General features: G+C 35.3%; 1 protein-coding gene across 6 annotated transcripts in view; it reads right to left on the bottom strand.

Annotated features, from left to right (window-relative positions):
* Window positions 1-14,350, bottom strand: part of LOC106074928 (uncharacterized) — a 114,100-nt gene that overhangs the window by 49,630 nt on the left and 50,120 nt on the right. For all 6 annotated transcript variants that reach the window (XM_056044064.1, XM_056044060.1, XM_056044065.1 and 3 more), the window contains 4 exons: window positions 12,898-12,996; window positions 9,958-10,141; window positions 9,087-9,180; window positions 1,952-1,996 (listed from right to left, as the gene is read on the bottom strand). In XM_056044064.1, coding sequence (XP_055900039.1) covers window positions 1,952-1,996; window positions 9,087-9,180; window positions 9,958-10,141; window positions 12,898-12,996 — 422 coding nt within the window. The remainder of the gene's footprint in view (window positions 1-1,951; window positions 1,997-9,086; window positions 9,181-9,957; window positions 10,142-12,897; window positions 12,997-14,350) is intronic.

Raw genomic sequence — 14,350 nt, 5'->3', positions numbered from 1 at the left:
CTATATGACCTAGATCCATGAAATAGTAATATTTTCATAGAGTTGGGCAACTTTTCTTTAGGGTCTTCAGATTGTTTTATGGCTACTTCACATATATAATTTTTCAATTTAGTATGAAAAGAACATTTATGTCACGTTTTATTAAGATTGGTCAAATGGTTTGATTTCTATTTGGGACATACATACATACACACATACATACGACTTACTTTCTGTTATATATATATATATATATATGTAATAAAATTGTAAAGATTTCTGTTTAGTGTTAGAGGAAGTAACATTTACATATACATATATTGTATATAGATGGAAAGGAATGGGCCATTAGAGAAAAAAAAGGTGTCTAGATGTTTGAGGAGTGACACATTGATCATGGGTTGTAAGAAATACAAGATCTGCTCAGACCTTGCCAAGCAATGGTTCTTTCAACGATCTATTCTTTATTACAATAGGACATTTTGACAATAAAAAAAGAAAAACTTTGTTATATACCGAAGCTGTTTAGATGATGGTCCGATACCTTTATCCTATAGCGACGCCGTTGTTCTAAACTGTTATTGACGGACACATGAATCTTCTTGCAAAGTTTCGGTTATTGTAAATTATTGTCTTGCATTTTTTTCACAAGGATTTCTTCAATTGTCGTTGTAAAATAAGTCTTTTTATTGTTTCCCCTTTGACTTACACAGGAATACAAGGCATTCGCTGCATAGAATTCACTAACAGCTTATGGTATTGATAGGTTTGAAACGAATTCAACATTCTCTTGTATTTCACCGTATGGCGAATGAAAATTTCAGCCCGTTGAGCATTTGTTCAGTCTTTTTTTTTTATATTCCAGTCAGATGCCAAAGAAAAGGAACTAAGACTTATAATTAATTTCGTCAAATAAATCATTATTGTTGATTTGCAAATGAGGAAGTTTTAAGCCAAACACTTGCAGGCTTTCTAAAACTTTTTCCCACCTAAAAGCGTTAAAGTTGTCAAATTGGACGCTTCTGAGACACTTCGCACAAATGTTCTCTACTACTGCTTTTTTTTTTTACAATGCCTCTATTATAGCCAGAACTACATGGAACTTTCAGAAACCTAGATCCAGGAACCTGGAAAGCAGATCTCAAAAACATTTCCAACTATTTTCCTAGAAATTTAACACTCTAATCCTAACTGATTTAACAACAATTTTATTACTGATTAAACTAATTAATTACTGATCAAATGACTAACTAATTACTGATCTATGATCCTGATATTTCTTATTACTTTTCATGTATAGTCTCTCAAAATGATTTTCTAAATAACTACATAATTCACTACCAGCCATATCCGAAATTCAAAAAGAGACTCCTCGGTTGGGAAGTCAAGCGCTTTTCTACTCGGCCAACCCGCCCCCATTCTTTAATACTGAAGTAGAAGAAATAGGCTATTTGCAAAAAAATGCGCATAAAGCCTGACATTAGATGAACTGTCTTCACACCTGTCAAGCCCTAACCACCACCATCTTTAGGCCTTCTGCACAACGTTTGGGCTAGGACTTAAACATCTTCATTTCTAAAGGGAGGTTCGAACCGTTTACAAAGTCGAATGATCAAATACATTTCCATTTTACTTAGAATAAAAACAAGGGTGGGACTAATACCATCGTGTGCCATGGCAACCAATCAAAATGTGGTATTCTATGGTGCACATACCCAATCTACGACTTTCGGGGCATATATTTCTAAGACTGTTAACCCTTAAAGTGTTTGGCTGTTGTACCAATAAGCGTATACAAAATGGAGTAACAATTCTTTAGAGGCTAAAGGGTTAAGAATACTTGATCCATATACTTAGCTAACAAAGAATACAAAATATATTCCGAAAAAAAAAAACTGTAAATAGGAAAAAAAGAAATATGAGAGAAGAATGAAAGAAATATTTTGAAATTTTTAAAATCTCGATTACCTACCTTTCGTAGCAACATCCTCGTCAATTAGGCCATCAAAGTCATTATCTGTACAAAGGGATACAACGAAGTAAATTTAAAATCCATAACTATATCAATGTTGCTTTAAAATGTCTAGGTGTCTGTAAAGACGTACTAAGATACTTTTGACCGAAGGGCATTCTATTTTATTTAGAGCATGACTCTTCACTATACTATGTTAGCTATCTTGACAATAACAACCGTTGTAAGTTTTTGTCAGTACACTGTAGGCTAAGTGCAATAGTAAGTTTTATGTTACAAACAAGAAATTATAATAATAATTTAGTCAAAATAACATATTACTCTGCATGATTTTGGAGTACATGTGGACAACATGGAATTGAATTTCTAAATCTCTACATCTATAATAACTATAATAGTCTACATCTATTTTCTATGTTATAAAATATTAGTGCTAGTCTACTATTTTAAAATTAAATGTTGCTTTCAGTTTATTGATAGATTATATAGGCTATTTTTCAAGGAAATGTAACCTTTGTTATACCTAGATCATTCTATATCTAAGACTAAAACTGCTTTATTGATCCTTATGGAAATTCGTTGTGATTACAGGGACTCTTTTTTAGATGATAATTTAGACCAGTGATTCCCAAAGTGGTCTATATAGACCCCCAGGGGTCTACGAAGACCTCCAAGGGGTCTACGAAAGTAAAAAAAATAAATTGGGGGTCTATGAGATGTCCATGGGGGTCTACGATAATAGATTTCATTTAAGCAGGTCGAGTTACTTAATTTTCACATTCCATTAATGTAATTATTTCATACACTAATATATGATGTGTACCTTCATTAATCCTTTAAATATTTATCCTGCTATTCAAACAAAAAATTTTAATCAATTTCAATACTTATTTAAATAGCTTAATTTTGTCTACATGTAACTAATATTTAGAAAAAAAGAAAAGAAATGTAGACAGTACAGCATTAATTATTTAAAACTGGGATTCCTTCCTTCCTTGTCAAACAAGCAGTTGCCTTAGTGACTTTTTTATGACGATATGAACCAGTTAAGCTGGAGGATCATTTGAGACAATGCCAAACTAACAAAAATTAAGATTTGAAAAACTTTTGAACACTCAAAGTTCAAAATAGACCCACAAAATCTCTGTTCGACATCATAAAGAGAAGATGATGGTTTGTGAGAGTCTTACAAGATTTCATTACTTAAAGCAAAATACGGAAAACAGCAAAGGTCCAACATTGATTTTACCATCCGTTTTACATAAACCTACATCTGTTATATTAAAAGAATTTCTTTAAGCGACAATACAGTTCAAGGTCGCTTCGGTGGCATGAGTTATAAAATAAAATATCTTATGTAAAATCATTGCAAAAGACATAAATACAGTTTGGTCTGACAAGGTGTAGCGCTGTGTGCTACAAACTGTCTAATGGTCACCATCTTATCTCATCTATGCCTGTGGTCCCTTCTGGGCATAGGCCACCAACCAGCTTCCTCCAGGCATCTCGGTTCTGGGCGAATCTCTCCAACTGTCGCCACGTCTTGCCCATCTGCTTGGCATCTGCTTCCAAATCGCGGAGACCTGGAGAACCATCATCACCACCATGAAAAAAAATCCAGGTACTCATCAATACCTGCTGAGGAAGATTCTTTTAATCCGCTGGCCAGACAAGATCTTGAATGAGGAACTGTGGCAAAGAACAAAGCAGCAGCCCATTGAAGTAGATATCTTTCAGAGACGCTGGAGATGGATAGGTCACACCCTTCGCAAGCCTGCATCCAATATAACAAGGCAAGCCCTAACCTGAAACCCACAAGGAAAGAGAAAGAGGGGACGGCCCAGGAATACATGGCGCTAATGGTCACCGTCTCCTTATATTTTCTTGGGTTGACCAACGAGACCTTTCCCATGTTTGGGTATAGTAGCAAGGCAGCAGAGGTTTGAGCTAAGTTTTCCTTCTGCTAGGTGGGTAGAAAGCAAGGTTAATGAGCCCTTCCTGCTCAAAGCTTACTGGTTTAGGCTCCAGTTACTCGCCTTCGACCCTTCTCCTGTTAATGAAAACAGTTCCGAAGATTCAATATTTGAGCCACACGTGAAAGATCAAGAAATACACGAACAACTGCTCTTTGCGAAACCTTTCACAATGATACTTAAGGCATTATATTAATTAATTAATATTTAATGTTAGGAAAGACTACTTCATAGAACGACAAATTCGTATGTGACACATAACATCCGTAGTTGTGTAGTTTTAAATTACTTTTTCACTCTTCAACTCATTACAGTTAGAAATGTGTTTAAAAAAAAATGTTAATGAATTTGCAAAAATGTGCAAGTTGAGCAGGGGGTCTACCAAAAACCAGAAAACACGGCAAGGGGTCTACGGGACAAAAAAGTTTGGGAACCACTGATTTAGACGTTTAGTAGATCTAAATCTTGTTTTGAAAATCCATCTAACGAAACTGCCAATAGCTCTGGGAGATCGAGCTAACGTGTCCGAATGATGAGCTCAATACTCAACTCTAGTGGAAGACGTTTACAGTTTTCTTTAATTTCTCTGTTTATATTAGTTTTTTTTTTCTATATTTTCTTCTATATTTATTTTATTTTATTTAGTTTTTGTTTTGTCAGCATGGAAAAGAAATATTTATCCAAATTTTAAAACATACTATTTTATTCAGTGGCGTCCCTTCCGTGTACACAGGAAGCTATATTATCCTCCCCCCTCACACCTCCCCCCCCAAAAAAAAAAAAAAGATTTAATCCCAAGAATTATTAAAAGCCTACATTAGCTTCCTCTCTCTGCTTAACATCTATCACGTTTAATTTTTTTAAATAAAAATAATACAATAAAAAAAAATGATTTCTATTTAAAAAAAAAACAAGGTTACAAAGACAGTTTGTGTGAAACACAAACTCAAAATCGGCCCCCGAAGTGGTCCCCCTATAGTCTTCACCAGGATTCGAACACGGGACTTACGGTTCCAAGTGCTTTACCCCTCAGCCACAGCATCTCCATATATTCATTTAGCGTACACATATATTTTTTAAAATAATAATTATTAACCTTATCCATACATTCAAAATTAATAACATGCCACATTGTAATAAAGAGAAACTAAAAAAAAAATGTATTCTTCTAACAAAATTAAATAAATTGGCAACACGAAAAAAAATATTTCTTGACCTACTTTAAGCTACAATTGTGTACTAATGACAAATAATATCTCCATTGTCATTTTTCATACAAATAACATGTCACATTGTAATAAAGAGAAACTAAAAAAAATGTATTCTTCTAACAAAATTAGATAAATTGGCAACACGAAAAAAAATATTTCTTGACCTACTTTAAGCTACAATTGTGTACAAATGACAAATAATATCTCCATTGTCATTTTTCATACAAATTAGACATAGATCTAGCTAGATCTAGACCTAGTTTAAGATCTAAATCTAGATTCAAGATCTAAGTCGAGGTCTAGAAATAGATCTAAGCCTAGATCTAGAAATAGATATAAGTCTCTAAGTCTAGATCTAAAGTTAGATCGAAGTCTCTAAGTCTAGATCTAAAGTTAGATCTAAGTCTATGTCTAGATCTACGTCTATATCTAAGTTTAGATCAAGAACTAGATATAGAACCTTGGTAAAGAATCTACTATAACTTAACTAGAATTCGTATTATAAATATATATAGATCTGGACTCTATTTAGTCTTATTTAGACTGTCAAGTGTAGGCGCGCTATAAAAGTAGTTAGTTATTTTTGAAACTTATAACTAAAACGAGGTTCGTATCAAAATTCTTTTTTTAAAATAATATTTGAATCAGTATTCTAATCAATAAATGGAAAATATATTTAATAATGATCCATTGACACTTTTACCATTATGACCTTAGATGCCAATGTTTTGTACCAATGCGCGAATCTATGTATTAACCTTGATTTATTAATGAAGAAATCAACGACCTTTAAAAAAGTTACCTCCCCTGAAGCTTTTCATTGAAAAGTGGTGTAATTTTTAGAAAAATCAGCTTGCATATAAAATTTAAAAAATTAGATGGTTCACTTTCGGAAAAGAAAAACGTATCCTTTGCATCAGAACTTATAATGTCCTATTTTCATTTTCTCTTTTAGTTTCTGAGATCTAAACGGGACGGACGGACGGACAAACAGGCCACACAAAACTAATAGCGTCTTTTCCCCTTTCGGGAGCTGCTAACGAGTTAAGATACGTACTGTTAACAGAAATTTCAAAATCGATATTAGGTTTTTCATTTTTTTGACAATTACAAAAGAATGCCAAAGGATTATCTAAAATCGTTTTTCTGACATATTACATTTTGTTGCCATGCCAAAAAGTATAAATTTATCGTTATCGATAACAAGTTATTATTTTTTTTATGACGTTAGAAGAAACGCTACATGAATTTTTTAAATTGATTACTTTGGACCACCAAAACAAAACATTATCTTGAATAATGTTTGCAAATAGGCAGATCTGCCGTGGACCTCCTCTGAGTTTGTGTGATAAAACAAATTCACTTTGTAATCGTTTTCTAATTCATTTGGGGCCACTAAATGAACTTCGCCTAGGGCCTAAAATTATCTAAGGACGGCCCTGGCCGCTACCTTTTATAAGTGATCTCTAGCTGTCTTGTTTCGAAGCCACCTGCAACCAAGTGCTCTCTTCTAAGCCAGCTAAAGCTAGTTTGCGCCTAAGCTTGTCTCGATAGCGTTTTACGCCAACCATTTTTCAGCTCACCAAAAAAAGACTTTTGGCATATATTCGTATGTGTCCAGCGAGACTGTCCCTCTGAACTATTCCTACTGGCATCTGTAAAGCAACGTTTCCCATTTCAGGGGCCACTAACAAGTCACAATTAAAGTATTACAGCGCTAGTCATAAATAGTCGTGGATTTTCTAAGTGAAAAAAAAATTCAATTACTCTTACAAAATATACTCGCACATTTTTTTTTCAAACTGTATTTTCTTATCACTCTTGCAAATAAATACAAGCATTGTGGTTTTGGTTCTGTTAACTCTTTCTCTCCCTGATTATTCTCAACGCTCTCATTTTTATTTCAATATCATTTTATGATTAAAATTTCTATAACTTTTTTGTTTGTTGTCAGAAAATGTTTCATTTTGGTCTACAATTAAAGAGGATTGTAGTCTTTTTTTACACAATGCAAATTAAAGCTCATGAACCAAAAATGTATTTCATTTAATGGGATCAAGTCGACGTTGGTATCGTCCTTTAATAGAGAAAGAGATTAATGAGCACCAGGTAAAAGAAGAAGAGGCAGACATAGAAAGGGATGAGAAGACAACATTAAAAAGCACGGACAGGCCTGTCATTGAATGAAATCCTATCCAAGGCAAAAGACAGAGAGGAATGGAGGAAGGCAGTCAACAGATCTTGTGTGGTGCCCCAGCGGTTTAACAGACTAAGGGTTAGGTGAAGGTGGTAAAAACAGCTTTTTTTAATCTGACGCTTTTTTGTTACTATGGCTGTTCAGCCTGTTCTCATGTCCTCTGCAATGTGTGCGCCACAGCGTGACGCCATGATGCAGCGTTTTGTTTGCCCATCTTGTGATCGTTTTCATTACATTAACTGACCAGACAGGAGCCGTTTAGGGATGCGGCGGTCTTCCATTTTGCAGATCGCAGCTGGGACTGCATCACGATTATGTGGGATGCTTTGCAGGCCCACTCTTCGAGGGACTTCAGTATCTGGTATTTTTCTTGCCATTTAACATTCAGTATTTTTCTTAGACATGTCAAGTGGAAATGGTTCAGTTTTTTTTGTTGTTTTCTGTACACTGTCCGCGTTTCTAAGGCATAGAGCAATGTAGGGAGGATTGAACCGCCCCTAGCTTTGTGTTTGTGGCGGAGGAATTTCTATTCCAAACAGAGATCTAGACTGGATCTTGAGAGTTCTAAATCAGAGTTTTGGATCTAGTATTAGATCTAGATGTCCATATAATGAACATACCCTTAAATAATAGCACAAGTATGTACGTCCTGGCTAGCCGAATCAGAAAATGAGTAACATCTAACAGTTGACGGTTTTACGGGTTCGATACAAGATTTGAACCAAACACTTTTAAAATTAGTTTTATTAATTTATTATTTTAAAAACTATTTATGATATTGGAAGTTTTTTTTTTAATATATTTAATATATATAAATATATATAGATCTGGACTCTATTTAGTCATATTTAGACTGTCAAGTGTAGGCGCGCTATAAAAGTAGTTAGTTATTTTTGAAACTTATAACTAAAACGAGGTTCGTATCAAAATTCTTTTTTTAAAATAATATTTGAATCTTGTTTTTAAAACTTCTATACACGCTAATTGCGGTGAGCCTTGTAGGTGACTTTAACTTTTGGTGAAAGGCTTATCTAGCTTACATAATATTGGTGCACAATGTTTAATTAGGCTTATTGATTAATAAAAACTCTCGCATATTTGGGCCTATAAGGGGATGGTGTCGTGCTGTAAGCCTGTGACATCCAAGTAAAGGGCGGAGCCCAGTTTTTTTTTTCATTGACGTCATTCGAATAAAACGACGTGTAGCCAAAATAAATTTTTTGAAAATGAAACATTTTTAATCGACCTTTTGGTTTTACCCACCTGGCCAATGAACTGACCATTTTTTCTCATGTATATTGGTAGACCTTGAAATTAAACAAAAAATCAATACAGCCGTTTTCTAAGTATATATGTATAAGAATATAGGCCTATATATATAAGAATAGCTCGTTTAAGACTATGGGATATGCTGTATATTTATACATTGCAATAATGATACCAGATTAATAACTTATTGGACCTAGACTAATATTACTTTCTTTTATTTATGGCAATTATTACGTTCGTGATTAATTCTTATATATGAAAATTATTGTAACACATTTACTGTTTAGTTTGTTATAATTTAATCTCGACATAGCTACATCTATCTGTAAAGAAATGCTCTCTGAGTCTAAACTTAAAAAGGTTTAAGAATAGTTGAATAAATTTTAACATATGAAAAATATGAAATTTAAAACAAAGAAGAAATAATAATTAGAGAAAAATTGAAAACAAATTTTATTGATTTAAATTGATGTTTAAATAAAAACCTTCAAAGTCGTAGTATTCTTCTTCACTGAAGCCGTCACAATCGTTGTCTTGTTCATCATTGTTTCTCATCGTAGACAACGTCATCGTACATTGCTTTAGAGATAGGTCAACAAGTGAGACACATCTAGACAGTGACAGAAAGAGAAAGAGAGAGAGAAAGCTAGAGAGAGTAAGAGAGAGAGAGAGACATAGTTTCAGAGAGACTAACAGAGAGTTAGAGAGAGAGAGAGTAATAGAGAGAGGTGATGAGATGAAGAAACAGAAAGTGGGAGAGTGAGTGAAAGAGAGATAGAGTGGGAGACAAATATTAAAAGAGTAAAGAGAGAAATAGATAGAGATAGAGAGATAGAGGAGTTAGAGAGAGAGATAAATGGTGTGAGATAGAGAGAGAGAGGAGTTAGAGAAAGATAAATGGTGTGAGATAGAGAGAGAGGAGTTAGAGAGAGATATATGGTGTGAGATAGAGAGAGAGAGAGAGAGAGAGAGAAAGAGAGAGGAGTAAGAGAGACATAAATGGTGTGAGATAGAGAGAGAAAGGAGTTAGAGATAAATGGTGCGAGATAGAGAGAGAAAGGAGTTAGAGAGAGATAAATGGTGTGAGATAGAGAGAGAAAGGAGTTAGAGAGAGATAAATGGTGTGAGATAGAGGGAGAAAGGAGTTAGAGAGAGATAAATGGTGTGAGATAGAGAGAAAGGAGTTAGAGAGATTTTTGGTGTGAGACAGAGAAAGTGAATGAGAAATTGAAAGAGAGAAAGTGAGAGTGAATAAATGACTGAGAGACTAATGACGCTATCTTTCTGAGAGTTATTTAGAAAATAAAAGAACAACTCACATATTCAAAAAACTTTACCAACACTTCATGTACTCACCTTTGAACTGTAGGCTATGCCAGCGGGATGCATAAACGCAAAGGACTTTTCTACTCCAAACCCTTCTCCATAGATGTAACAGCCAAATGTTTGATCTCCCTCAGACCGAATTTCGTGTATACCGCTCCGGACAGAAATATGTCCTTGGTCAAAATCATTGTAGGAATCAAGCCAATTAATATCGCTGTTAAAATATAAGAATACTTATTATTCCATCCATTATCTATGTTAGTGTATGTCGTCTGTGTCCAAAAACATTGAATGCCCGCTGGCCTATGGTTCGTTACTAGGAACCCATAGATAGATAGATAGATAGATAGATAGATAGATAGATAGATAGATAGATAGATACCAAGAGAAAGAGAGACAGAGAAAGAGACAGAGAGAGACAAAGATAGAGAGACAGAGAGAGAGAGACAGAGAGAGACAGAAAGAGAGAGAGAGAGAGACAGAAAGAGAGAGAGAGACAGAGAGAGACAGAGAGAGACAGAGAGAGAGAGATGAGAAATAGTACGAGAAAAAATGTGTGAAACTTAAGAGATGGGTGGGGGAGGGGGATGAAAGAGAAAACAAAGGAACAGGTGGAGCAGTTGTGAAAGGGGGGGGGGGGAGGGAAGAAGGCGGTTTTCATGCGGCACTGTACTTCAGCGTGTTTTAAATACATTTGTACAAAGTCATTCCAGGCTCAAGATTCACTTCTATCAAGTACGGCTTCTTTCCAAGATACCAAACAAAAAAATAAAATAATAAAATACCAATAGTGAATCAACTGTCTCATTAGAATGACCTTTTTCTTTGCAACTTATTTTGTGATTAAAGAGGCCAATCTTTGATACGCAACTAAGGTCACAGGTTAGACATCTGTAATCACCAGGCGCAGTTGTACTTTCACTCTTCTTTCTACTACTGTTGTGTACGCCATCCGGGACCCTTCCTTTTTGCTCGCTCTCCATGTGGATCTATCCAGAGCCACTTTTTCCCAAATGTTAAGTGTCGATATTGAAGAGCTTCATGTCGTGTTTTCACATATCAGTATACCATGAACGTTGACGACCATCGTCTTCCTTGCTTTCTATTAGATCATCATACAGAATGTCGAATGAAAGTTGTCCTGGTGGCATTTGATGAACGTGACCAAGCCAGCTAAGGCGTCTGGTGCTGATAACAGAGCGAATGTCGCCGCACCCTGCTCGTCGTTGTATTTCCTCATTGGTTATTTTATCTTGCACCTTAATTTAAAAATCCGATTGAGGCATCGAAGGTGGAAGATATTTAGCTTTTTTTCCTGTCCTGAGTGGGTTGACCATGTTCCACTTCCATATAGCAGAGTGCTCATCACACAGGTTCGGTGGACTAAGGCGTTGTTATTGTTAGTCAGCAAGTTATTGTTCAACACTCTTTACTACAGCCGTGACATGGTACCCACCGCCTTGGCTATCCTGTTGTTGATGTTTTTATCCAATAGAGCATCGATGGATATACCTTACCTTACCTATCCCTTAGTCTGTTGGACTGTTGGGGCACCACGAAAGATTCATCGACAGTCTTTCTCCATTCCTCTCTGTCTTTTGCCTTAGAACCTCTTTCAATGGCAGGCCAGTCCATTCTTTTATGTTGTCCTCCCATCGCTTTCTCTGTCTGCCTCCTCTTCTTTTTCCTGGATGAAGGTCTTTGCGAGCCCAGAAGATGTTTTAATATGGCCATAGATTATTAGCTTGCTTTTTATTATGACAGTAAGCAGGTCATCATGGGGTCCAATAGCTGCAGTAACCCTAATCTCTTACTTTGTGATGCATCCTTTGAACGTGAATACCAAGGTTCCTTCTGTAGCATCTCAATTCCATTGCTAGAATCCTCCACTATAGCTCTGTAGTCAGCGCCAAAGACTCACAAGCTTATAAAAATGTGGCCATGATCAAGGAGCGCATCAGTTTGGTTTTGGTGCCGAGGGCTAAGCCTTTGTCTTTCCATATTATTTTAAGTTTTGAAAGACCTGCTGTGGACTGTGCATTTTGTGCCAATAGTTCAGGTTTCGTTCCCTCATCTGAGACAATAGCTCTGAGGTATTTCAAGCTGCTAACACTAGTCAGCTTTTCACCTCCAATACTGATGCCTCTTTTAAAGCCCTGCTGGCTATTGGGTCATACGTTGTTGTTGTTTGGTTTTCGACATTTATTTGTATGCCATATGCTGCCGAAGTCTTGTCAATGCGCATCACAAAGTCATCTAGTTGTTTTTCTGTCCTTCCTAGGCCATCAATGTCATCTGCGAAGCGCATGTTAGTAATTCTTCTTCTTTCAATGCTTACAGTAACTTCATAGCCTTCGAGAGCATCTTCCATTATCCTTTCAAGGAAGATATTGAAAATTGTTGGTGAAAGTAGGCAGCCTTGTCTTACTCCAACTGCAACTGTGGTTTTAAACCAGTCCCCAATATTATTGTTGAAGTACACCGCACACTGGTGACATCCTTGCAGAGGTTCTGGATTACTTTCATTATGTTTTTATTGATGTTGTACTTTTCCATTGTCGCCCAGAGTGCCCCATGCCATACTCGATAGAAAGATTTCTTGAAATCAATAAAAACAAGAAAAAGTTCTGTTGGTGTTGGTTTTTTTTTTCATAGAGTATTCTGAGATTTAGGATGTTTATTCGGTAAGTCCTAGATTGACTGGAAGTAGAAGCCTTTTGGTAAATTTGTTAATTTTGTTTTATTGATTCTTGTGTTGTTAGGTAAAAGAAATAATTGTGCAGAATTTCAGATTAATCCAAGATTAGGTGTGAGAGAATTGACGTGTAGAAACTTTTGACCAGACAGACAGATAAAGTTAATATAAACTTGGTAAAAATGTAAAATGTATTTAAAAAAAAAAAAGATAAATCCTGAAAATATATTAGATAAAAACATTAAGGGATAACAGTAAATAATTTAAATACTTACGGAGTTACGCCATGATCCATTTTAATTTTTATTCGCCCTTCAGGTAACTTGGGTGTTACTACTATAACATAACTTCTGGCATTACGTGAGGTAAATATTCTGTAAATATTCAAATGTAAATATATTTAGCTTTCAGTTCCATAGAAGACATTGAAAATCAAAACAGCCCCCGTGTCATTGTCGTTTTCGCTCCATCGTTTTGTTGCTTTATAATGTACTGTATCCTTTACTCTTACGCGAGCTATTCTTATATATATATATATAAATATAACTTTGTTTTGTTATAGAGCTATAATTCAAAGCTCTAATCAAACAAGGTTACAAAGACAGTTTGTGTGGAAACTCAAAATCGGCCACAGGAATAGAACTCGGGACTTCCGGTTCCAAGTAATTTACCCCTCAGCCACAACATCACCATATATTCATTTAGCGTACACTTATATTTTTTGAAATAATAATTATTAAAATATTAACATTACTTATCCATACATTTAAAATTAATAACATGTTACATGTAATAAAGAGAAACTAAAAAAGATTTATTCTTCATACAAAATGAGATAAATTGGAAACACGATCAAAAAAAATATTCATGACCTACTTTAGTTTGGCAGTGAGCTAGCTAGAAATGACCTGAAAGACTTGGAGTACCTCTACTTGGACCAGACATTTCCCTCACAATTATTACTTATGTTAATAATATAGACTAATTATTTATATTTCAACCTATTTTTAGATTATTTCGCCCCCCCCCCTTTTCTGTTATGTTGGCCGATTAGGTGGGATGGGGAGGTGGCGATGGCGTCAATCCCTCCCCTCCCCCCTACAATAAACTTTCAAGTGGGGGGCGGTCCTATTTATTTGTAGAATTCAAAACTTGTTAACAGAATCAATTAAATATCTATATAACTAAACTTGTTATTGATATTTTAATCGATCTTTATATTATGTCGTTTCATTGTTAGCCGAATGGGTGGGGTGGGGGGGGGGCAAATAACTCTACTGCCCTTCCCACATAAACCCTTTGAGATTTTAGGAAAATTATATAAATTTTGGTTTGTCCGATGGGTGGAGGGCGATTGTATGTATCGCCCCACCCACCTGGTACAACTCTTTTTCATTTTATATTTACTAATAATACAATTTGAGATGATACTTTTTTGCGACATAATATACAAATGGGTTCAAATATCTCAGTATGTAGTTAATATTATATAGATATTAACTAAGTTTGTTTACAAACTATGATTTCTCCATAAAAATAGGACCAACCCCTTTACACTCAGAGGGATACAGTGGAAATGGCTGTAGAAGCAATCCCCCACCACCCCCACCTAATAGGCCAAGATGCCAGAAGGGGAGCGACATACTAAAATGATTAATTCAACTAAATTTGTTCACAAAGTATGATTTCTCCATAAAAGTAGAACCATCTCCTCCTCTCAAAGTGTTT

The sequence above is a fragment of the Biomphalaria glabrata genome, chromosome 10 (genome assembly GCF_947242115.1).
Source record: "Biomphalaria glabrata chromosome 10, xgBioGlab47.1, whole genome shotgun sequence".
Lineage (NCBI taxonomy): Eukaryota > Metazoa > Mollusca > Gastropoda > Planorbidae > Biomphalaria > Biomphalaria glabrata.
The sequence above is the reverse complement of the archived record's forward strand: the minus strand, read 5'-3'. Positions and strand labels throughout refer to the sequence as shown.